We start from the raw sequence: 24861 nt of genomic DNA on the forward strand, positions 1-24861 counted from the left end.
AGGAGCATATTTATCTGCATCCACGGCCGACTGGTATGACCTGAAGGAAGATGAAGATGCTCTAGACGCTGCATGGATTGTTATTGCTCATCTTCAGTGACTAATACAGCCAACTTTAGTTGTTGACTGAATAGTTCTGCCTCCATCCATCACTATAGGGGGGGAAAGGTTAAGTTAATATTTATAGGGACAGTAAACCTTTGTTCGAATAAAGGTTCCGTTGTCCTAGTTGGATCGTTGGCTCTTCCTATCTTAATAAAGGACAAAGCCGCATGCCAGTCCCTTTACACTTGCAAATAAGTTTTTATTTAGTGTCACAACATGTCCTGTTTCCATAACAGAGCTAAGCTGAAGAAAGCTGAGCTAAGCTATGTCTAAGCTTGTGGAATCATCTTTCCTGTACGTCTTTGCTTGCTTTCCTTGCAAATTGACATCATAATGTTTCACAGTAAGGTATTTCTGGCCACCCTATCTTACAGGCAAAGACTGTATCTGCTGTGTTTGAAACAGGGTTCTGCTGTGTGTCTGTATTCTTGGTGCAGCGTTGTAATAATTTACGTTGTCATCAAAACCAAAGCTTTTTCTTCAGGCTTCTGCCAAAACCTTAGCTTGGTTCTAACCCCAATGAGAAAGCTTCAGTGCAACGCACCAGGGTCTCTTATAGAAAACTATAAATACCACTAAGCTGTACATTTACGATTCTGGTAAGACTTTTGGAGCAAGCTGTTTTCCTAAGGATAATCCAGCAGTTATACATGGAAAGGATCTATTAGGTCATCTGCCCGACTGTTTTGCCATGCCAGGGACAGATTATTTCCTCAGATGAGTGCCTCAGTGCAGAGTCCAAATAGTGAAATTTCCAGGAACCTTCAAGACAGTTTGGGGTGTGTTTTCTCCCCTTCCCCCCCAAGAAACGTTTTATGGTTTTCGTTGCTATTTTCCTTGTATCGTGGGTGCTCTTGTCAAGCTCCCTTTGAAATAGCATCAGCCAGCCTAAACTTATTGCACTGTCAAATGTTTGCATTTATGCAACTTTCATGTGGGTGAGGAGTACAGACTGAAGTCCAAACATTCCGGCTGTGAATGGTCCGGTTGGTGCCAAAAGGAACCATTAAGGCTGAAATAAGTGAATCCTTGAAAGAGGGAGCTGCTAACTAGAAAAGATTGGGGGTGTACCTTGCTGATTGAACAACTGCCCCGTGACCCAAGAACCCAGTGGTGTTTTACCTGGCTCTACAAAAGTTCAGACTCCAGCTTTCCTCTTGAGCAAATTCCTCTTTTGTGCAGTGATGTGTGATTGGTTGTCTGCTCAAATTCCAGATTGTGAGCAGCATCCTGGAATGCTTGAGAAAATTCTTACTTTTTACTGAGCACATGGGATTGTTCTAAATGGTACTGCAGATGTTTTGAGTGTACCGAACAGCAATGCATCTGACAAAGAACGCTGTGTTTCTCAAAAGCTTATGCTACAATAAAATTTGTTAGTCTTAAAGGTGCTACTGGATTCTTTACTATTTTGCAGCAACAGACTGACACGGCTAACTCCTCTGGATTTTTTGACCCTGTGTCCCATCTCCCTGCCCTCTTTCCAGTCTGCCCAGCAGGAAATCCCTGACAAAGGAAGTGATTTTTTTGTTTCTTATAATCTTGCTAGAATGGGGGAAGGTTTATGGAGAACTTCACAGCTGGCCTCTCTAGAATTTCAACCTTGCCAATTTCCTAGCCTTACCAAAGCTGAGTACATTCCTTGTGCCATTCTGGATTGGCTTTTGGCTCCAACTCAGTGGTTGCTATCCTTCAGCAATAACACGGAAGGAAGGAAGGAAGGAAGGAAGGAAGGAAGGAAGGAAGGAAGGAAGGAAGGAAGGAAGGAAGGAAGGAAGGAAACTTTTGAAAATGACAAGTTTCAAATACAAGTGTGCTTGTCTGAAAAGTAGGGAACACTGGAGTGCCAAATAATGCATATGTAGATGGCTCAGTTTGGCTGCTGCTCTGTTCATTTGCTTATCATTGGTAGGGAATGTTTGTCTTTTTCAATTATTCTGTGGCCCTTAAAGTGGAGTCCCTTTAATGCATCTCTGTAACTCTCCTTCCAAACCAAACAGCAAAGCTTTGTTTGGGAGGCCAAAGGCAGAATAGTTACTCTATAGTTCCACTGAATTAAAGCAGCTTTCTGCTCAATTGACTTGTTACTTAGCAGAGCGGCAAACAGCGGTTTATTGGTATGTATACTGACATTTTACAGTGCGCTCCGAGGTGTTCATCTGCCCTGAGACAAATATCTTCGATGGGAGTTAGAAGGACACACGAGGCCTGGACGCCTACCAAGCTATGGCAGATGGTGCTGGCAGACTTCCCACTTGAAGCGTATGAGATTCTCTGCCCTTCTCTCCCCGAATTCGTGGTTGGTGCTGTGTGATCCCACGCCTTCCTGTGAGCTCAGGCACAGCAGGGTGACATATTTAGGCACGACTGTCTCCTCTGCCCTCTGGCAGATCGGTTGTTTCTGCTTTGTGAGGTTCAGGACTGACTGTAGGTAGGGAAAAAGGGACTGTAAATCTAAAAAGAAGATTATGGGAAACCTTTCACCCCGAGAGGACTCTACTGCCCATAGATCAGGAGTAACTTCAGTCATGAATGGCCCACTTTTGGTCTTTTTACTAGAATCCTCCCACCCAGGAGTGGAATTCTATCAGGAGCTCCTTTGCATATTAGGCCACACACCCCTGATGTAGCCAATCCTCCGAGAGCTTCCAAGGCTCTTTTTTGTAAGCTCTTGGAGGATTGACTACATCAGGGGTGGCCTAATATGCAAAGGAGCTCCTGATAGAATTCCTCCTCTGCTCTCACCCCAATCCAACACTATTTTACATTTGTGAAACCAGGAGCGTGCACTAAGGATCCCTTCCAAGTTAAATCATAACTGATCTGCATTAAGTGACCCCGATGGTGAACTTTCGCACATGAACACTCGCACATGTGAGTGTCTCCCAGATTAGACCAATGTCTATCGCATATTGCATTCTCTGTTGGTGGTAGAAAGTGCTGTCAAGTCACAGCCAACTTTTTGTTACCCCATCAGAAGTGTCAAACTCATTTGCTATAAGGGCTGGATATGAAGAAGAAGAAATTGGATTTATATCCCACCCTCCACTCCGAAGAGTCTCAGAGCGGCTCACAATCTCCTTTACCTTCCTCCCCCACAACAGACACCCTGTGAGGTGGGTGGGGCTGGAGAGGGCTCTCACAGCAGCTGCCCTTTCAAGGACAACCTCTGCCAGAGCTAACCTTGGCTAACCCAAGGCCATTCCAGCAGGTGCAAGTGGAGAAGTGGGGAATCAAACCCGGTTCTCCCAGGTAAGAGTCTGCACACTTAACCACTACACCACACTGGCTCTCATATGACATAAATGCTTTGTCGGGCCAGGCCATGTGTGCCATAAAAAGTAATGCCAAGTACTAACTGGAGTTATAAACTTTATAAAGACACAGGTAAACCCAATTAACGATACTGTTTTTTACTCAAAATACAAACATGCTTTGGCCTTTGGTTGAGGCAGCGGGCATCCTATTCCAGTAATTATTCCATCAGTTGGCCTCCCTTGTTGGGACATCGTGCTTTACAGACTATGGTGCTATCCTATTTATTATCACCGTCATTCGTTTTGAGCCAAAAACTGCTGTATCCTGTGAAATGTGCCCTTCCAGCCTGATGATGCACCTATTTGTTTTATTGTCCTATTGTTTTATTTACTAATTCTGTTAAATTGTTTTAAATTTAAACGGTAGGTTTTTATTATTGTTCAGTTTATGTTGCGATTCGCCTGGAGCCCATTATGGGAAAGGGCAGAATATAAGCTAACAATAATAATAATGCTTATTAACACTCTTAAAGTATTTCCTTACAGTATCTCCCTGATGGCCACCCGCTCACTTCCACCACCCATTATACATTAGCACCTGCATGGACTGCTTCTGGCTCATGGGCTGTATGGTTGACACCCCTGCCTTAGGGATTTCCAAGGTAGTCTCCGAAGAGCGTACTGCACTGTGTAGCACTCCTCCGATCCTGTCTTCAAGGCAGGCTCAGAGGAGTGCTCTGCATAGGCAAGCCACCTACCCCGCCTACTCCCACGCGCCGGCCCTGGTTATAGTCATCCTTCCCGCACATAGAAAACTAGCAAGTCAGGGAGAAGCATAAAATCGCTCCCTTTCCTCACAAGTTTGCCTTATTAGACCAGGAGTGCAGATGGAGCTCTGTCTTTCTGATTTTTGTACTGTGGTAAGTATAGCAGTAGGTGTGGTGTGTAAATAAATGATGGTGGAGAAATCGAGTCCACAATGTTTTCCCTGAGTTGCCAGTTTTCTGTGAATGTGGGGAAGCATTCGATAGTCCACCTGCAATCTGAAATGTTATAAACCAGCAACAGATAGAACCCGCTGCTTTCCTCTTAAAGTGCTGTTCTGGTACAGCTTTAAGGTGTCTCAATTCAGATTTGCTTTCTTGTCTTTTTCTTTTCTTTCACTCCCCCCCCCCCCCCCCGCCCCAGTTGAAGTGAACCTGCTGAACAAGCTAGCATCCTATAGCCAGGATTCGGGCAATTTTTCTCTCAGCTACGATGAGGCCAATTGCAGTATTCTGGAGGTCGGACAATATGCCACTCTCAGTATCCCTTCTGTGGAAGTCTTTGAGGAAATGTGAGTGTGATATCAAAAGGATGTGTAGGGATGCTTACAAAATTCTCTTTATCTGACTTTCTTCCTGCATATGGGAATGTTGCATTTTGAGTATCTAAAGAGCATGGTGTATGTTCAGTGTGTTGCATCTTTCACTTGCTTTGGTTCATTCATCTCCTTCTCTCTCTTCTGTATTACCAAAGTGCCATGTGTGGATTGATCTCCCATTTCTTAGTGAAAAGCGTATCGGTGGGCGGGGTGGTGGTGGTGGGAAATACTTTCCCCCCTTTATGTGTGGACTTTTATCTGGAAGAACCGGGTTTGATTCCCCACTCCTCCACTTGCAGCTGCTGGAATGGCCTTGGGTCAGCCATAGATCTTGCAGCTTCTGGGAGAGCTCTCTCAGCCCCAACTATACCTCACAGGGTGTCTGTTGTGGGGGAGGAAGGTAAAGGAGGTTGTGAGCTGCTTTGGGACTCTGAGATTCATAGTGGAGGGTGGAGTATAAATCCAATATCATCATCATCTTTTTTAACTACTACCAAGCTCTAGATTAGTTTACCATCTCCAGTTGATGGTGGGCCTTTGAAGGGCCAACCAAAGTAATCCTTGACACCAACCCTGCTTCCCCACCCCACCCCCCAATCACACTCCTTTTAGCAAAAAATTTTCACCCTTTAAGAAGGGTCTTCACCCATAAAAAGCTTTTGGGTTTATAACCCCTTCCTTGCAAATCAAAATGGTGCAATCCCAGGAGGGCTGAACCATAAGATTACGCTGAATGTGGTGATTCTGATTGGTTTTAACTTGGGGTGTCTTTCAAAATGGAAGTATCTGTGCTCCTGGCTAGCACTGAGGTCTGTTTCTTTCTTAGCTTTGCAGATGAGCTCAGCCTGTTACTGACTCTTCAGTACTCTCTGAAGGAGGAGACCAGTCTCTTGACGATCATCGGCTACCGCAGTGACATCCTTTTTCAGATCAGGATTAGCCCTTATGCCTTGATTTTTGTCGCCAGCAGGAGACGCCATTATGAGTAAGCCCTTAGCCAGCTCTTTCCTGCATTAGAATCCTGGGGTAAAGATGGCAACACTGACCTTCCTAAAGTGGAATCAATGGGATGTTTCCACTACAAACTGTTAACTGCCTCTGCAGCTTTCCCCTTTGATCCTTGGTTTCTGTCAATGACACCTGGGAGCAGGGGTGGAATTCTAGCAGGAGCTCCTTTGCATATTAGGCCATGCCCCCTGATGCAGCCAATCCTCCAAGAGCTTACAAGGATTGTAAGGATTGGCTACATCAGGGGTGTGTGGCCTGATATGCAAAGGAGCTCCTGCTAGAATTCCACCCCTGTCTGGGAGATATGTTAATGGCAATAGAGGCATATCAGTAGCAGCTGTCTGTCATTTGATGTAGAGGAGACTTAGGGTTTTTCTGCATTCTTGTTTTCCTTAGTTGTGTGTTTTTGTTGCTTCGGGAGGGTTTTCCTGAGCCTCAGATTGCTCCATCTAATGGTTGATTCAATATTACATCACTTTATGTCCGATGTATATTCTTACAGATTTAAACTACAGGTTTTTATACCGGACATAAAGCTATATAATATTGAATTGGCCACTAGAGGGAGCAAAAACATCTGCAGAACAGACCACACCCTCCTTGAAGCAACAGGGACATCTCTCATCTTTGGGCCTGGTTTCCCTGGTAACACTATCAATGTATTTAATTTTTGTGGGTATTATATTCACAGAGGAAAGGTCTATCACAGGTGACTAGCTATAATAATTTTGATGCCTTCTAGCACTAGTATTCTGCAAATGACTGCCTCTGGTGTTAAAGTTCCCTTTAAAGGCAAAGGTAAAGGTAGTCCCCTGTGGAAGCATTGAGTCGTTACTGACCCATGAGGTGACGTTGCATCACAACATTTTCACGGCAGACTTTTTATGGGGTGGTTTCCTATTACCTTCCCCAGTCATCTACACATTACCTCCAGCAAGCTGGGTACTCATTTTACCGACCTCGGAAGGATGGAAGCCTGAGTCAACCTTGAGCCAGCTGCCTGAATCCATCTTCTGCCAGGATCGAACTCAGGTTGTGAGCATAGTTTGGACTGCAGTACCGCAGCTTACCACTGTGGAAAGAGCCAATGTATGAATAACAGTTCTAGAAGGCAGTATCAGTGGAAGGTCTTTGCTTCTAAGGCCTGTTTGCCCCCCTCCCCAGGCAAGTCTTTCAATAAGTGACCACGCAGAATACTGGACTAGATGTATCTTTGATTTGACCCAGCAGGGCCCCTCAAGTTCTTATAATATCAATGATTAGCCTGGTGAAGCAACTGTCACTCAGTTTTGGCTTCTTTCTGACCTTGCAGTCCTAAAAACACTTTCCCGGAAGTAAGCCTATTGAGGAGATTTCAATAGGATTCCTAGCAGCCCTGCTTAGGAATGCACTGAAAACTACCTTAGCTGTATCAGGGATAGAAAGAACTTTCCCACTATCTGCTCCCTGGCATCTTTTTAACAGGACCATGAACCATTAATCCTTTGCTGATAAAGCTAATTCTCTGCCACTGAACCCTTATTTATCCCAGTATTCATCCAAACTGACTCGATCAAAATGTATTCTTTGAATAACATTTCATAAATATCTCAAAAATGGAGTACAAAGTATTCAAGTTAGCCAGTTTGGTACATTATCATCATAAAATCAGGATTTAGCAGTGTCTTTCTTCTAAAAATATCATTCTTTAAAACTGGGGTTAAAGAAATCAGTGGTTGGAATTCCAGAATTTTAAAATGGAGCATAAAAATCCAGGCGACGCTGCCTGCAACTTCTGATTGGCAGGAGTTGTCCTTTGCCTTTCCACGAAAGGCTCAGAGGCCGTTTGAATTTGCAGCATTGTTTTTGATGCAAGTACTTGAAAATCCATTGCAGGCAAAAAAAAAAAAATCCCTTTTGTTCGCTTCTGAGAGGGGGAGAAACACGTCTTTTGCAGCTGCACTTTCTGTATGTGGATTTATAAATCTTTAATTCAAAATAATGAATGATTTTTTTAAAAAATTACCCAGCTGATTGGGGGTACCTTTTTAATTAGAAAAGTTTTAATTGGCTGAGACAGTCGGTTAAACCACTGTATATTGTAGCTCTGGAACCTGCTAATCACTGTTGTACAAACTACAACACTGCTGGATTGGACCAGTGGCCCATTGAGTCTAGCATTCTGTCTCATACAGTGACCCACCTGGAGGTCCAGCAACAGGGCACAGAGACTTGAGGCTTTCTCTTGATGTTTCCTCCTGGCGCTGGTATTCAGAAAGTGTCTGTCTCTGAACATGGAGGTTCCCTTTGGTCACCATGGCTAGTAATCACTGATCCTCAGTGCATCCCCTTTTAAAGCCCTCTGTGCCTGTGGCCATCACTACAGCCCATGACAGCGAATTCCACATTTTAATCACTTGCTATTTAAAGCAGCTTTTTCTTTTGTCCATCCTTTAACTACTGCCCATCAGCTTCATTGGATGCCCCCAAATTCTAGTACAGGGGTGTTGAACTCACTTGTTATGAGGGCCGGATCTGACATAAATGAGGCTTTGGGCCAGGCTGGCCCATATTGGGCCGGGCCATGTGTGTACTTATTTAAGACTGGGTAGCAGAGATACAAACTTTTTAAAGGACACAGACAAACACAACTAAAGATTAAAAAAAAAACTTAATACATGCTTAAAACATTAGCACTTGTTGGTCTTAATGGTGCTTTCTTTGTATTTCTCTCATGGGCTCCAGGGAACTGGGCAAAGGAAGCTCTGGCTCTTTCCCTTCCTCCCCAGGGGACTAGGAGGGAGAGGAGCCTCAATGAATGGGGGGGGGGGGGGAATCAAGGTTTTGCTCCGTAGCTCCTGTGCAATTGAGCAAGCCTTGCAAAGCAAGTTGAGATGCAGAAGGAAGCAAGAGAGGGGGAGAAGGAAGCAGACAAGAGACAGTTGCTCGGGGGCCTGCTAGGAGCCCTCCGGGGGCTGATTCGGCCCCCAGGCCACATCTTTGACACCCCCAGAATTTTGGAGGGATCTGGAGGGGTATCTTGATTTGTTTTGTTTAGTGGCAGGTTGTACAACCCCTGACCTTGAGTTCGGATTTTCTTTTTATTATTATTATTATAAAACATGCCTGTGAATTCTTTGTTCTGTTTTTCTCCTTTTCAACGTTGTGATTCACAGGTTCCCCGTTTCCTCCCTGGCAGATGGAAAGTGGCACCGGGTGGCTCTCAGCATCTCTTTGGAGAGACTGGCTCTGTATGTGGACTGCCAGCTGGTGGAGAGCATTGGATGGTCCAGTTACTTTGGGATGGGAGTGACCCTGCAAGGACTTCTGGTGGTTGGGGGGCTCATTGAATCCTTTGAGATCCCCTTTGAGGTGAGAATTGAGGCTGAGGGTGCTGTTTCAGGCTGTGGTCTGGAGATGAAGGACAGGGATTCTGTGTGTCTGGAGGTGTGGGGATGCGATATCACACCGGGGAAACCAGTCACACTGGTGACAACCAGGACTTTTTTTGTAGCAGGAACTCCTTTGCATATTAGGCCATGCAACCCTGATGTAGCCAATACTCCAAGAGCTTACAGGGCTCTTAGTACAGGACCTTCTGTAAGCTCCAGGAGGATTGGCTACAACAGGAGGGTGTGGCCTAATATGCAAAGGAGTTCCTGCTACAAAAAAAATATCTGGTGACAACTCCATTCCATTCCTTAGGGATCTCAGGGCTCAACTAGACACCAGCACGCTTCCAGCTGTTTTAAAATTTTTGATTGCAGCCATATGGAGCCCAAGTTTGGATTGAAGCCAAGGAGTGGGAATTTAATTCTCTGAATCATCTCACTCATTACAGGACTGTGGTTTGCCCTGAGGGGAAAAAAATACTGGTACCAAATGAGTACCTTGTGGGATGAATAGCGGAGGGGATTTAGACTGTGAAAATGGGATGGAAGCAAACTTCCTGCGCTTCAGCCCCACTCTGAAGTGAGGCCCTATGAAGCCATAATTAAACCTAGAAAGAACTATGGGCAGACCTGTTCATGGATTAGGATTGCCAGCTCTCGGTTGGGAAATACCTCAACAGGAGGATTTACCTCAACAGGAGGATTTGTGGTGGGTGGGACTTGAGGGAGGCAGGGCTTAGGGAGGGGAGGAGCTTCAGTGGAGCATAATGCCACAAGGCACAATTTCCAAAGTGCCCATTTTCTCCCAGTGAACAGATCTCTGTTGCCTGGAGATCAGACCTGCTATCAGACCTGTAATTCTGGGAGATCTCCGGCTATCGCTTGGATGTTGACTCAGATAATAACAGTCACCATGAATGAATAGCTAACACCAACGTTATATTACCAATTTACATGTTTTAAATGGTTTTACAATAATATTCACAATTCACATTCACAGCATCATAATGAGAAAAGTCTCACGCGTCGTAAATAGAAAAATATAGGGTGGTGTAGTGGTGAGAATGTTGGGCTGAGACTGGAGAGAGAGACACGTTCAAATCCCCTGTCAGCTGTAAAGCTTACCAGGTGACCTTAGTCAGTCACACCCTCTAAGCTTAGCCTTCTGCCTGAGTTGTTGTGAGGATAAATTGAAGGGGAAGCCAGGTAAGTCCCTCTGAGGTCCTTGGAAAAACTGAAGGCTGCCAATGTGATAGACTCTTTTTGTGTCCTTTGCAGGGGGCACTGGGACAGCTGACCTTCTTGATGGGAGACTCCGGAGCAGCCAGTGAACACTGTCAGACCCATAACATCACCTGTGGGAGCCCCTTGGACAAAGAAGCAAACCACAACACGTCTCTCTCCTGGCCTGCATTTCCGCAAACAGGGACTCAGGTGGGACTCCATGACGGGATGAGAATGGAAGGCTGAATGGGGAGAGGCAGATAAACTGAGTGAAATTTTATCTGAGTGGTGCAGTTGGATAAAAATGTGTTATCCAGGGTTAAAAACGAAGAGGAGGAGGAGGAGGAGGTTTTATATTATACCTTACCCCTCACTGCTTGATGGAGTCTTGGAGTGGCTTACAATCACCTTCCCTTCCTCTCCCCACAACAGACATTTTGTGGGATAGGTGGGGCTGAGAGAGCTCTGAGAGAGCTGAGACTGACCCAAGACTGCATGTGGAGGAGGAGTGGGGAATCATACTCAGTTCTTCAGATTAGAATCCACCACTCTTAACCACTAAACCACACTGGCTGCACCATGCGAGCCTATATGTGACAGATTGCTTTCTTGATTCTTCCTCCTGTCTTTTTTTAAAAAAACCCTAAAAGAAGCATAGGAGGCTAAGATTGGGCAGAGGAGGGCCTTCCTGCAATGAATTTTGAGTTGGCCCTGCAACCCTGTGTAGTGGTTAGAGCAGGGGTGTCAAACATGTGGTCCAGGGGGCCAAATAAGGCCCCCAAGCAACTGGCTGTCATCTGCTTCCTTCTCCCTCTCTCTTGCTTCCTTCTGCATAACAGCTTGCTTTGCCAGGCTTGCTCAATCACACAGGAGCTACAGAGCAAAGTTTCTATTTTCTCCTTTGGATGAGGCTCCTCCCTTGGGGAGGAAGGGGGGGAGGGATAGTTTGCTTTGCCAGGCTCTCTCAATTGTACAGCAGAGCTACTGAGCCAAGCCTCTCTTCATTCTATTGGCTGAGGCTCCCCCGCCCCGGTCCCCTGGGGAAGGAAGGAAAGAGCCAGAGCTTCCTTTGCCACGTTCTCTGGATCGCATGGGAAAGATACAAAGAAAGCACCTTTAAGACCAACAAGTGCTTTAAGCATGTTTTATTTTAAGCCTTTAAAAAAATCTTTGTGCTTTGATGTGTCCTTTATAAAGTTTATGTCTCTGCTCTTGGCATTACATTTTATGACACAGATGACCTGGCCCACCAAGGTCTTATTTATGTCAGATGCGGCCCTAATAACAAATGAGTCCAGCATCTCTGAGTTAGCTTGTCGACCTAGGATCTGGGAGGAAAAGAAAGGTCCCTTTGTGCAAACACCAGTCGTTTCCAACTCTGGTGTGACGTTGCTTTCACAACGTTTTCACGGCAGACTTTTTTTTATGGAGCGGTTTGCCATTGTCTTCCCCAGTCATCTACTCTTTTCCCCCAGCAAGCTGGGTACTCATTTTACCGACCTTGGAAGGATGGAAGGCTGAGTCAACCTTGAGCCGGCTACCTGAAAACCCAGCTTCTACCGGGGATCGAACTCAGGTCGTGAGCAGAGCTTAGGACTGCAGTACTGCAGCTTTAGCACTCTGTGTCACGGGGCAGGATCCGGGAGACCTGGATTTATATCCGTCCTTTGCCATGAAGCTCACTGGGCAAGTCTCTCTATTTCAACCTAAACCTCACAGCACTGTTGTGAAGGTCAAATGGGGAAGGAGGACTACGTATGCCAGCCTGTTTCAGCCTAACCTACCTCACATGGTTGTTGTGAAGATAAAATGGGGAGGGAGAGCACCACCCTCAACTGCTTGCAAGAAGGGCAAGATAAAAAAAATTATACTCATCCGATAAATTAATTAATAAGTCAACGGGCTCAACCACAAATTCCAGTTGTCAGCCCGCTCAAAATAAAGAAATAAAACACTGGCCTGTTGAGAGGCTCTCTGGTGCTTTGGTGTCAGGAAAGATGGCAGTCCCAAGCCGGGGGAAAAGATGAAGGACCACGTTGCTAGATTTTTTTTTTCTGGAAGGGTGGTTGGAAATGGCAATGGGGAAATGAGCTTCAGCTGTGCAAATAATGACGCATTTCTGGCTTCCTCCGTGTTGCTGCAGGTGCCGGACGAAACCAATGAGATTCAAGAATCTGACACACAGGTAGGGCTCACTCAACCCACTTGGGGCCAATTATGCTACGCTGGGCTAGCCTTAAATTAACTGGTTCAAGGAGTGTGGCATTTCTCTTCAGATGGCCAAAGGATTATGCTGTATACTCTGCTGATTAGTGGGCAAAATAACTTTCAAATGAATTAGCAGACCTGGGAGGGTTTTTTTTTTTTTTTTTTTTAAAGTCTAAGTGGTTTGCCGTGAAAGGCTGGACTTTGTAATTTTCAAACGTTATGCAAATCCAGCACATTTGCATATTTTTTTGCTGTGTCAGCTGGGATAGTAATTGTGACAGGCCGGAGACTTAGAAAAGAAAACTTCTCTCTCCCCCCTCTCCCAATGCACAATTAACACGTGGGATTTACTGCCATACAATGTAGGGGGCGCTGCTAGCATGCATGGCCATTCAAAGAGGGTTGGAGAAATGGCTGCAGGACAGGCGCCTCATTGGCTGTTAGCCATGATTGCTCGATGGAAGCTCTGTGCTCAGAGGCAGGGTGCTGCTGAATCAAAGCAACAGAGGATGACGTTTGCCCTTTGGTTGTGGGCAGGGCTTTTTTGGTAGCAGGAACTCTTTTGCATATTAGGCCCACACCCCCATGATGCAGCCAATCCTCCAAGAGCTTACATTACATTACAGGGCCTACAGTAAGCTCTTGGAGGATAGGCTACTTCAGGGAGGTGTGGCCTAATATGCAAAGAAGTTTCTGCTACAAAAAAGCACCCTGGTTGTAGGCCTTCAAGTACTCGAAGGGCTGTTGCATAGAGGTTGGTGCGGAGTTGCTTTCTGTTGCCCCAGGAGGGTGGACCAGAACCAACATGTTGAAATTAAAAGAGTTTTCAGCTAAACATTAGGAAGATCTAATTTAGCTAGAGCAGTTCCTCAGTGGAACAGGCTTCCTTGGGAGGGGGCCTCTCCTTTGGAGTTTTTTAAACAGAGGCTAGACGGCCACTTGACAGCAATGTTGATTCCGTAAACGTAGGCAGATCATGAGAGGGAAGGCAGGAAAGGTTGCTTCAGTGCTTAGTTCTCGTGGCCCTTTCTTACATGCCCAGGGAAATGCTGATCACCACTTTGGGGGCAGGAAGAAGTTCTTCTCCAAGCCAGTTTTGCCAGGGATCCTGGAGGGTTGGTTGGTTTGTTTGCCATCTTTTGGGCATGGAGCAGGGGTCATTAGGGGTGTGTGGGAGAGAGGTATTTGTGAATTCCCTGCATTGTGCAGGGGGTTGGATTAGATGACCCTGGAGGTCCCTTCAAACTCTATGATGCTATGATTCTATGGGCATCTGATAATCCACTGTTTGGGTAGTCCGCCTCCTCAAATCACCCTTTTGTTAATCTGTGAACTGCTGGCGGGGTTGTTTGCTGCTGGTGCTGCTTTTGGGGAGGGGGTGTTTTTTTTAGTTTAGATACATTTCTGCCGTGGCAAGAGAGCTGTTGTACTTCATGGGTCCAACGGGAAACGTAATGAGATTCTGGAACTGGAACAAGTCACAGTTTTTCAAACTCTTAACCAGAACCAGAGAGCTCCTGGGATTTTTAACGGTTCAAATGGGCTTATAAAACAAGAGAGAATGTGCAAGCCTGCAGTGTTTTGGTTTCAGGAATAATGGGAACCAGGTGAGCTGCTTTCCTCCGTGGCGACCTTTGCATACAACTCATCTTCCACTGAATGGGGGTGGGGGAGAGGGAGAGAAGAATTCCCTGTGGATTTTCTTAATAGCAGCTAGTGAATTGCATGCTGTAGTTGGCAGTTAGCTTGGTGGGATGATAATGCCGAGAAGAGAAGGAGGGTTCCCTTCTCTCCTGCAGGGGGGCCAAGAAGGGTCTCAAATAAGCCACACCAGCACTGTGGGTTTGCTACAGATTTCCTTATGAAGGGCACCTAACCTAGGCTGCAGTACCTGCCCCAACAGCGAATGGAATGGTCAGTTGGTTGACTCCGACCATCTCACCTCGCCCAGATTTTATAAGCATTTCCCCACCTACAGGCACCTTTGAAATTCTGACAGAGCTTGGTGGGCACAGCCACCAAATGGCTGCCACATAGGTTTGCCAGGTCCCCTGTGGCTACCGGTACCATAGAGTTTCCCCCCAAATTGCTAGAGTGTCTCTGCACAAAACCAAAAGAGTTTCAAGTGATTTCCTAGAGCATCCCATGTGACATGCCTGGCACGATACGTCACTTCCAGGTGACATCATTGGGACGTACAGCAATGGGGTCTTTGTGGGGTGAGGATCCCCCCAGCGGCCTCCTCCTGCTGGCGGGTTGGGACCTGCCAAATTGGGAGATCCCCCACCCCCAGTGGGAACTTGGGAGCCTTACTGCCACAGGAGGTAGAGCCAGCCACAAAATGGCTACTGCTGCTTACCTTTCGTCACATAGCGAACATCCTTGTGCCGTGGCTAGGGCTGCCAAGTCCAATTCAAGAAATATCTGGGGACTTTGTGGGTGGAGCCAGAAGACTTTGGGGGTGGAGCCAGGAGACATTAGGGGTGGAGCAAAGATCAAGGCTGTGACAAGTATAATTGAACTCCAAAGGGAGTTCTGGCCATCACATTTAAAGGGACGGCACACCTTTTCAATTCCTTCCTTCCTTAGGAAATCATGAAAGATAGGGGCACCTTCTTTTGGGGCTCATAGAATTGGACCCCCTGGTCCAATCTTTTTGAAACTTGGGGGGGTATTTTGGGGAGAGGCACTAGATGCTATACTGAAAATTTGGTGCCTCTACCCCAAAAAACAGCCTCCCCAGAGCCCCAGATAACTGCGGATCAATTCTCCATGATTTTCTATGGGAATAAATCTCCATAGGGAATAACAGTTCCCAGCAGACATTTAACTCCCCTCCCCCCGCTTTCTGATGACCCTGAAGCGGGGGGAGGGCCTCCAAACCGGGGGATCCCCTGCCCCCACCTGGGGATTGGCAACCCTAGCTGCGGCGGCAGCAACTGCCAAAACAATGTTTTTTTAAAAAGCTGCACAGCCAATCAAATCTCCAGTTGCTAAACTAAAAAAAGCCTTGCTTGGCAGAAGTGTCACCTGGCCCCGCCCAATTTCTAAAAACACTGGGTAGGTACCAGGAAAGGGGTTGGTGAGCACTGTGCCACCTGTTGGGAACCCCCACTTTATAAAGCCTCCCCACTCAGAGCCTGATCTTTAGTCTGAGCTAAAGGCACCTGTTTTGCAAGAGGAACGTCAGGCGCTTTCTCTTATAGCCAACAATATTATTTAGGACTCTTAGTGAATGTACCTAGTACCAAGGCAGAATGTGACCAGCTTTATGACGGCACGGAGAGAGAGCAGCCCTGAATCCCAGTGTGCCTGACTCAGACTGGGAGGAACCCAATCTTGTCCTTGCTTTGTTTATTGCTTGGAACCTTTGCCTGTTTTTCTGTAGCATCTCAGTTGCCCCTCATTCCATCTCATGTTCCTGTGCAGAAATGCTCCAGAGCAATGGTGGGAAGAGACGATCCCTTCCTTCCTTTGCTGCGGCAAAGCGATTGCCCGCTTAGGAGGGCTGCCTAGGATCTTCTAGGATTACGGCAGAATTCCTTCTTGACAGCAGCCCCCCATAGAAACCGCTTATTCTTGGAGCACAGAGTGTTGATAAAGACCAGACGGCGCTTGGCTGCAAGTTCCTTAGGTAATGCTGGCTAGACGCAGAAAATCCTTCCATAGATTATGATGGGGCAAGGGGGGGGGGTGTTAGTTGGGGTCTTGGGAGTTTTAGCTCTGAAGGTACCTGCCAGAGGATGGAGCATCTCTTTCTACCTCTACATCTTGTTTCAGCCGGCCGCGATGAGGATCAGATCTAGTTTCTGTTATAAGCTGTCTAATGTTCCAAGCCATCAGAAGTCCACCAATGGGTGATTAATATGTGCAAGGTTTTCTTTGTTTCGTTTTGGCCTCCACACAATGCCCCCTGAGCATACTTAGGTATGAGATGGTAGGATTAGGGATCGATGTGAACTCAGATGGGCCAGTCCAGACTCAAAATAATCCTGAAATCATGTAGGGTAGCTTTGGTGATTGAATCTTGGTCCCTTTCTCCCAGGTTCCCCCTCGGATCAAATCCTGATCTACAGGAAATCCAGTGAGCAGTCTGACAGTCAGACAGGGAACAGTCCCAATAGCTCAGGTCACTGTGAGATTCTTCTGAATGCAGCATTCTGGGAAGGGGGTGGAGCTTAACATATCCTTTCCCAAGGGTTTTTTTCCCCTTGCAGTGTCTGTACAGAATACTACTGGCTTGCAAAGAGCTGGGTTTGAAGAGGGTTCTTTCATTTTGTTAAAAAAAAAAATGCAATACATGGATGCCCCTTTCTTGGGATCTTTGAATCTGGGGTAATGAAAGTGTGTGCAGCCATGGGTTTTTAAAAAAACAGATTTCTTCAGTGTTTGTGGTCTTTACAAACATTAGGAAAAGAAGGAGGAGGTTGCCTTTGTTACTCATTGATATGGTTACCAACCTCCAGGTGGTGGCTGGAGCTCTCTTGGGATTACAACTGTCATTGCCAGGCGATAGAGATCAGTTCCCCTGGAGAAAATGGCCCCTTTGGAAGGTGGACTCTGTGACATTATACCCTATTGAAGTCCCTCCCCTTCTCAAATCCTGCCCTCCTCAGGCTCTACCCCCAAAATCTGCAGGAATTTCCCAGCCCTAAACTGGCAACCCTAATCCCCGGCTTTTGCTTGTCAGGGCCAAACTAGACATTACAGCGTTCACAGGTTGTACCCCTGGATGCACAACCATTTTGGGGAAGCAGTTGCCCGTTTGAAATGCTACAAGGGATTGGGCCTGTGGGACCAGGTGATCTTGTTTCCTCCCCACATGCACTGCGAGCTGGGGAGAAGGATCTTCTGGTTTGCCTCTCACTCACTTTCACCGGCAGTTGGGGCAGTGGGGAGGCCTTTTGCCCCTTTTCTCTGGCTCTGCATATCCTATTTATGCCCTAATTCTTCTTGCTCCAGGCTCCATTTGGTAGTGTAAATTGCATTTCAGCCTGGATTTTGGAGCGGGATTTGGAGACAGACTAGAGAACACGTGTGTGGCCACCTTCCCCCCAGTATCTTCTTTTTGCAAAGCAGATAAGGGGGGGGGAGTGTTCCAGAGGTGAGATCCTCAGTGCTGGCGAGGTGGTGGTAAAGGTGTTACAAATAGGTGGTTCTGTTAGCCTTGCTGTCGCTTACATGCAGCTAAACAAAGTGCCGGAAAAGTTTTCTTGGGAAGGCTAGAGATCAGTTGTAATAGTGGGAAATCTCCAGCCACCACCTGGAGGTTGGCATCCCTATTTATAACAGCCTTGTGGCCTCTCCCCCCCCCCTTCCCCATCTCTTGTCACCTTGGTTGGACAACAACTCCAGGCTCTACGAGATTCTTACCAGCAGAGTTTGTGGAGAAGCCCATGCAACATGAGTCCTCTCAGTTCCATGCTTAAGTCAAAGCCAATGCCTTACTATAACTAAGGCTGGGAATGGAAGGGGGAATCTGCCCATGAGAAGGCTGGTGGGGCTGGGTGGGAGGCTGCAAGTGATCCTGTAGTCTGCTGCTCCCCTTGTTTTAGCCATCTCCACTGTTCAGTCTGTTATCAGCCCTCTGAGTCTTTGGCGGAGGGTCTGTGGCTCAGCGGAAAAACAGTGGCTTTGCGTTCAGAAGGTCTCATGTTCTGTCCTCGGCATCTCCAGATAAGGACCAGGCAGTGGGTGATGGGAAAGGTGACATGCCTGAGATGCTGCCAGCCTGACTAGACAATATTGACCTTGGTGGACTGATGGTCTGATTCAGCACAAGGCAGCTTTTATGTGTATCTGCAAGTGTCTTTATGCAGCCCGTGGCGCAGAGTTGAAAGCTGCAGTACTGCAGTCCAAGCTCTCTCTGTTCACGACCTGAATTCGATCCCAGCAGAAGCTGGGTTCAGGTAGCCAGCTCAAGGGTTGATTCAGCCTTCCATCCTTCTGAGGTCGGTAAAATGAGTACCCAGCTTGCTGGGGGGAAAGTGTAGATGACTGGGGAAGGCAATGGCAAACCACCCCTTAAAAAATCTGCCATGAAAACATCGTGATGCGGCGTCACCCAGAGTCAGAAACAACAGGGGCTTGCACTGGGGACTACCTCCTTACCTTTACCTTGCAAGTGTCTTTACAGCCAATGAATAAAGCATTTCTTCCCCAATCGGTGTGACTCCGAAATAGACGGATTTGGGTTGTGAATCAAGACTGGAGAAAGTTGCAGCTGGAGAGACTTTTTGTTCTCTCTAGCTGTAAGTGTTATGCTTTATTAAAGCATAAATCAAAAGCATCTTCCTTTTTCAGTCTCCCACCATGTGGCGTTGTCCAGTATCAGTTATTGCTAGCAATAAAGCAGTTTTAGGAGCCGATCTTCGACAGGTGCTTTTGGAGAGCAATCATCCAGGAGAGCCAGTTTGGTGTAGTGGTTAAGTGTGCAGACTCTTATGTGGGAGAACCGGGTTTGATTCCCCACTCCTCCACTTGCACCTGCTAGAATGGCCTTGGGTCAGCCATAGCTCTGGCAGAGGTTGTCCTTGAAAGGGCAGCTGCTGTGAGAGCCCTCTCCAGCCCCACCCACCTCACAGGGTGTCTGTTGTGGGGGAGGAAGGTAAAGGAGATTGTGAGCTGCTCTGAGACTCTTTGGAGTGGAGGGCGGGATATAAATCCAATATCTTCTTCTTCATCTTCTTCTTTTTGCTGCTTGATGTTTGCAGGCTTGTGAGTCCATGCACATACACACACCTCCACCTATGTGTTGACAGCTTTGAAGTATACCAGCCAAATCTTCTCTGGCTCCATCTCTGGAGCTTTGTTTCTCTTAAACGTATCATACCCTTTGTAATTTTACAACACTATGATCAATTCCTAAACATAGGAAGCTGCCCTATACCAAGTCATCCCATTGGTCCCTGATATAGTCCAGTAATGGTTTTAAAGTTTCTAAGGGAGTCCAGATGTGATCTTTGACATGGGAATGGCTTCCCATATGAATACAAGGAAATCCAGCACTCTAATGACTACTAACTACCCGAGGTGAGAGGAAGGGGGCAACTAAAGTCTAAAAAGGTTTTCCTTTCCTAATGCATTTTGAATCCTATCTTTCCCAAGGGGGAACAAATCTACTTCGTAAACCTTAAAACACCACACAGAATCAATTAGCCTCCATCTGTTTCCATCACACTAAAGAAGTTCCCGATCTGTATTGGGATGTCCCATCTAAAATGAAAACAAAGGGCGTTTTCGCATTAGCGTTTACCCCGGGATGGCATCCCATTTATCCCCAGATCTTTGATTGATACTACTACTTTGATTGATACAGATCTCCGCTGTTACAGTTTGATCTGTGGCTTCAGCACTTTCACCGCACAGTATCTGGATGCGCATGTTAGCGGAGTTTCCTAAAACCTGCGGATCCACTCCGCGGAGTTTGTTGTGGGAAACTCATCCCGTTCCGCATCGACTGCTTTGGGGGCGGCACCCTCCTCTGCCTTTCAGTCCTCCCACTCCATCCCCCTGGGACGTGCAATGCAATGCAAATCATGTACGCTGCTGGCCTGGCCAATCATCAGCCGTATAACCTAGTAGTGTGTGTTCGTGGTGCTTCCGAAACGTGCCTGCCCCGCCATTTCCCCCCCTTCATTTTAGTTCCTTGCGTAATAGTGATATTTCACAGCTACGAAATTCCGAAATTTCAATGAATCAAGGAATCAATGAGGTGCCATACAGCATACACAACACATGTGTGATGCATTCCGTTAGATCGAAGTCTGAGAGCAGCATCCACAGTTTGTTTTGGGGAATCCTGCTTACTACTACTTTGATTGATACGCATCCTTCAGATCACACATAAGTTGATGGCAGTGGTCAGAAGCAAGCGTGCATCATTGCTGGTTAGGCAGTGCCTGCTGTTTTTTTCCGGCTACTTCTATTTGATTGCGTTACTGCGATATTTCGCAACTACGGAATTTCGTCATATCCTTAATGCAGCGTTATCATACATCAGGGTCGATCCCTGTGGACATAAGTGGGGTTTTTTTGGGGGGGGGGAATCTCGCGAGAATTGCGACTGCTGTACAAGGATCTCCTTGCATGTGCATTAATGAGTTGGCGTCCGGCATACAGGCACAAAAGCTAAACCTCCACTATGGAATAAAGACATACCACAGTCTCGTTAACCAGATTCTCCATTGCGAATGCTTCTATCAATACATAAAGGGCTGTGGAGGATGCTACAGCTGCAGCCAATACTTAAGCATAAGCGGCACACGTGATGCGGTTTGCCCTGAAAAAAAGGGGGAGGAACAGCGGTGACGTGTTACGAAGTTACGCAGTAACGCAACCAGCCATGCGCTTTAAAAAAAATGATTGACAGGGCCTCAAAGTCAAATCGATGCTAGTGCAAAAACGATTTGATGCGGGCTGCATGGAAACCGACTGTGCAAAAGAGACCATCGTGCGAAAATGGGGGAAATGGTCCGGACAGAATTCGTCCACGGAATAACGGTAGCAAACGCTAAGTGCGAAAACGCCCAAAGGCTTGATTCAGGTACAGCTGCAAACTGTGAATCAACCTGTGGAATCCTCGACCTTTAGTGGTGCCCTCCCACTTTTCCTTGTGTGGACCCAGCTAATTAGAGATTTCTGTTTGCATGACAAAAAGCGAAAGCTTCCCATTATACCAGTATCAGCAAGGTATGACTTGCCCTTTTCCTGCAAACCAGGGTTCATCAGTAGGGCTGCAGTGGCAAACTCTGGCTTGCTGAAAAAGAAGAAATGTCTAAGTATCCTATGAGGAAGGGAGGAAAGGATCTCCTTGGGGGGGTGGAGGGAGAGAAGGGAACACGTGAGCCATGGGTTGTTCCATCATGGCAAACCATGGTTTCCCATTAGAACCATGGTGTTCTAACAGTCATTTCGTGCTTTTTAAACTAGAAGTCATTGTCCAGATCAGACAAGGATGGTAAAATGGCAAACATCTGTCATCTCATCCCCCCATAAACCTTCCAATATTTAACCAATGGAAATAAAAGTATTCCTGTAATGCCTTATACCAAGGCTTGATGCCTTCAGTACTCCCTTTCCTGGAGAGCCAGCTTGGTGTAGTGGTTAAATGTGCAAACTCTTACCTGTGAGAACTGGGTTTGATTCCCCACTCCTCCACTTGCAGCTTCTGGAATGGCCTCGGGTCAGCCATAGCTCTCGCAGGAGTTGTCCTTGAAAGGGCAGCTGCTGTAAGAGCTTTCTCAGCCCCACCTACCTCACAGGGTGTCTGTTGTGGGGGGAGAAGATAAAGGAGATTGTGAGCCACTCTGAGATTCAGAGTGGAGGGCAGGATATAAAGCCAATATAATCTTCTTATGCCTGAAGGTTCTGTTCCATCTGCTGTTTTTCATACTTTCTGCACAGCCGCCTATCCTCCACTGATTTTAATTTTGATTATGCTTTCCTAGTGTACCAAAATCAGCATTTACATTTAAATACATTTTAGATTGTGATCCTGCCCTTCCTCCAAGGAGCTCACAACAACCCTGTGAGGTAGAATAAATTCAGAGAGAGCAAACTGGCTCAAGGTCACTCAGAGTTCTTTATGGCTGAGCTGGGATTAGAATCTGAATTTCTTCACTCCTAATCCAGCACTCTCACGACTAACTACCCAGATTCTCAGTACAAAACTATGCCATGTGACTTTCTTCAGTGTAAATAATATTTTTAAAAATGGCATTTCCAAACACAATTGGGACATTTTTGTATAGTGTGAACGTTCCGCTCTTTCCCGCAGCATTATTTTTATATCAGAGCCTTTTTGCTTTTAACTACATGTTCATGCTTGCCTGCCATTTTTATATTTGATTTGTGGCGTTTTAAAATTACACTGCATATTTTTAAATTTTAGTAGTGGCAAGAAGTGCTCTTTCCAAATCAAAGGACTTGAGGATTTAGTTTTGGCTTCCAAAAAAAAAAAAAAAAAATCAAACAAGAACTTGGTTCTCGAGGAACAGCTAGCCAAAAATTTTTTTTTCCTGTTCTGGCATGCTCATTTAAAAAGAAAAGGTCTCCAGTTCTATTCTCACACACGAGTGCAAAAATAGGCTTTATATTTGTTTGCCTTTCTGATGCAGCTGGGATTCTTCTTTTTACTCTCTACAGCATGGCAGTCTGGGAAAAATGTATAAACAGGTTATACCTTAGAAAAATTGACTCAACAGAGTTTTGTTTTGTTTTAAATGAACTCTGAATTCACACAGAGATGGAGTTAGTTGCTGTTTGCTGAGACAAATGCGACATGGGAGATCTATGAATGGATTTCCATATTTTTTTATTTCAGAACCTCCATGGAGTCTCTGAGTTTCATGGGCACAGCAGCACAAGAAGAAAGTCATAAACATTTGAAGCTGCCTTACACTAAGTCATAGCATTGGACCGTAAAGGCTCAGAATAATCTACTGCTCTGACTGGCAACAGCTTTACAAAGGCAGATAACTCTTCCCAGCACCCTCTGAAGTTCCTTAATGTCTGTAATTAAACCTGCGACAAGGAATTAAGAGCATGAGAAGAGATCTGCTGGATTCCATCTAATCCAGCATCCTGTCTCACGCAGTGGCCAACCAGTTCCACTGGAGGGCCAGCCACCAGGGCATATAAGCTAAGGCAGTGTTTCCCATTTGCAGGGTAGCTATCTGGTACTGGGCCACACAAGCCTCAATGCCGCCCCCTCCCTTTTCTTTTTTTTCTTTGGCTCTGCATGTGGCACTGCACTCCAGCCCCTGCCCCCCACGCCACCACCTGTAGCACTCTCTGAGCATCCTCCAGGCCGATGCCCCCATTAGCCTATACTTGAAGTTGGGATGTTTTTGTCCCAGTATGCATCACCTTACACTTACCAACATTTCCTTGGTAAGCATAGAGTGGAGGTTTTCTTGGAACTCTTCACAGTCAGCCTCAACTTGGTTCACAGAAAATAGGCTGCCTGTGAGTGAGCTGTGGATCACCTGGTGGTGGTGGAAAGAGCTGTCAAGTCATAGCTGACTTATGGTGACCCCATAGCATTTCCAAGACAAGAGGCAAGCAGAGGTGGCTTGCCATTGCCTGCCTCTGCACAGTGATCTTGGATTCCCTTGGTGGTCTCCTATCCAAATACTAGTAACCAGAGTCAACCCTGCTTAGCTTCTGAGACCTGTAAATTACCTCTTTTGAGTTCTAGCGGATGTCCCATGCCTAGGGTAGAAGTCCCTCTGACCACAACCTCTTCCGTTACCCAAATTCCACTTTGAGCTGCAAAGGCTAGGGACTGACTTGTGGATTTTTATATGTTGCACTGTAATATCACCTGAGCCCCGTGGCGCAGGGTGGTAAAGCTGCAGTACTGCAGTCGGAGCCCTCTGCTCACGACCTGAGTTCGATTCCAGCGGAAGCTGGTTTAGGTAGCCGGCTCGAAGTTGACTCAGCCTTCCATCCTTCCGAGGTCAGTAAAATGAGTACCCAGCTTGCTGGTGAGGGGGAGTGTAAAAGACTGGGGAAGGCAACGGCAAACCACCCTGTAAAAAGTCTGCCGTGAAAACGTCGTGAAAGCAACGTCACCCCAGAGTCGGAAACGACTGGTGCTTGCACAGGGGACCTTTCCTTTCCTAATATCACCTGTGCACTTAATTCCCCCCCCCCTCCCACAGCCATTTTCCTAGCCCTGACACTTCCATTCAGCTACTACATCCAGGAAAAAATGCAGGTGTGATACAAAACTGTACTGCAAGTCTAAAAGCAACTTGGTGTTTGGGGGCAGGGAGAGAGACGATTTAGATTGGCAAAACATTGGAAGTGGGGTTATAAAAACACACATCCTGAGTACCACTTCTCATCAGCATCAGAGTCTTCCGTAGGTGGTTTGGAATGGAAAGGAAAAGATCACATCTGTTTCAGTCCTTAGAAAAAAATGAATAGTACAAGGTTTAAAATAATTCCATTTGCATCCAAGGAGCTGTCTCCTGCTGAGTCAAGTCTAATCTGTTCCAAACCAGCCGCTCTGTACTGACAGGCAACAGAATCTCCGTGGTGGGAAGGAAAGGTCTGGTGGGGGACTGTGAATATTCAAGGAATGTTGAAGCCTCAGAGCTGTCCTCGGGCACAGTTGGGAACCAGGGAGCATCACATCACTTCCCAGGATTGGCCCACAGCAAGAAGTTGAACTGGCCAGGCCTCAGATCTGTGGCCAGCTGTCTGCCATAGATGGAGATTGCTATATTTTAAGGTGAGGCTTCAAAGAAATTAATTGAAAAACTGATGTTTCCTCATAAGTAGAAGCTTCTAGAACCCTGTGTCTATGGCCTGTCAA

The 24861-nt window shown here is 46.4% G+C and overlaps 2 protein-coding genes across 2 annotated transcripts in view; both read left to right on the forward strand.

Moving 5' to 3' along the window:
* The first annotated feature begins 2963 nt into the window (after positions 1-2963).
* LOC132580017 (collagen alpha-3(V) chain-like) lies at positions 2964-12679 on the forward strand. Its single transcript, XM_060250623.1, has 7 exons — positions 2964-2979; positions 4551-4698; positions 5552-5710; positions 8889-9084; positions 10383-10538; positions 12472-12513; positions 12605-12679. The coding sequence occupies exons 1-7, from the start codon at positions 2964-2966 to the stop codon at positions 12635-12637; spliced, it is 750 nt and encodes a 249-aa protein (XP_060106606.1). The 3' UTR covers positions 12638-12679.
* An 8317-nt stretch (positions 12680-20996) lies between these two features.
* The window catches only part of LOC132580018 (collagen alpha-2(XI) chain-like), an 80481-nt gene continuing 76616 nt past the window's right edge, over positions 20997-24861 (forward strand). Inside the window, exon 1 of the mRNA XM_060250624.1 lies at positions 20997-21081. Coding sequence (XP_060106607.1) covers positions 20997-21081 — 85 coding nt within the window. The remainder of the gene's footprint in view (positions 21082-24861) is intronic.

This window comes from Heteronotia binoei, chromosome 12 (genome assembly GCF_032191835.1).
Source record: "Heteronotia binoei isolate CCM8104 ecotype False Entrance Well chromosome 12, APGP_CSIRO_Hbin_v1, whole genome shotgun sequence".
NCBI classification, from domain to species: Eukaryota; Metazoa; Chordata; class Lepidosauria; order Squamata; family Gekkonidae; genus Heteronotia; species Heteronotia binoei.

Excerpts from the sequence above, each read along its gene's own strand:
- LOC132580017 (XM_060250623.1), top strand. Across the intron at positions 9,085-10,382 it reads CCTTTGAGATCCCCTTTGAG|GGGGCACTGGGACAGCTGAC; the intron begins GTGAGAATTGAG and ends TGTCCTTTGCAG. Across the intron at positions 12,514-12,604 it reads TTCAAGAATCTGACACACAG|ATGGCCAAAGGATTATGCTG; the intron begins GTAGGGCTCACT and ends ATTTCTCTTCAG.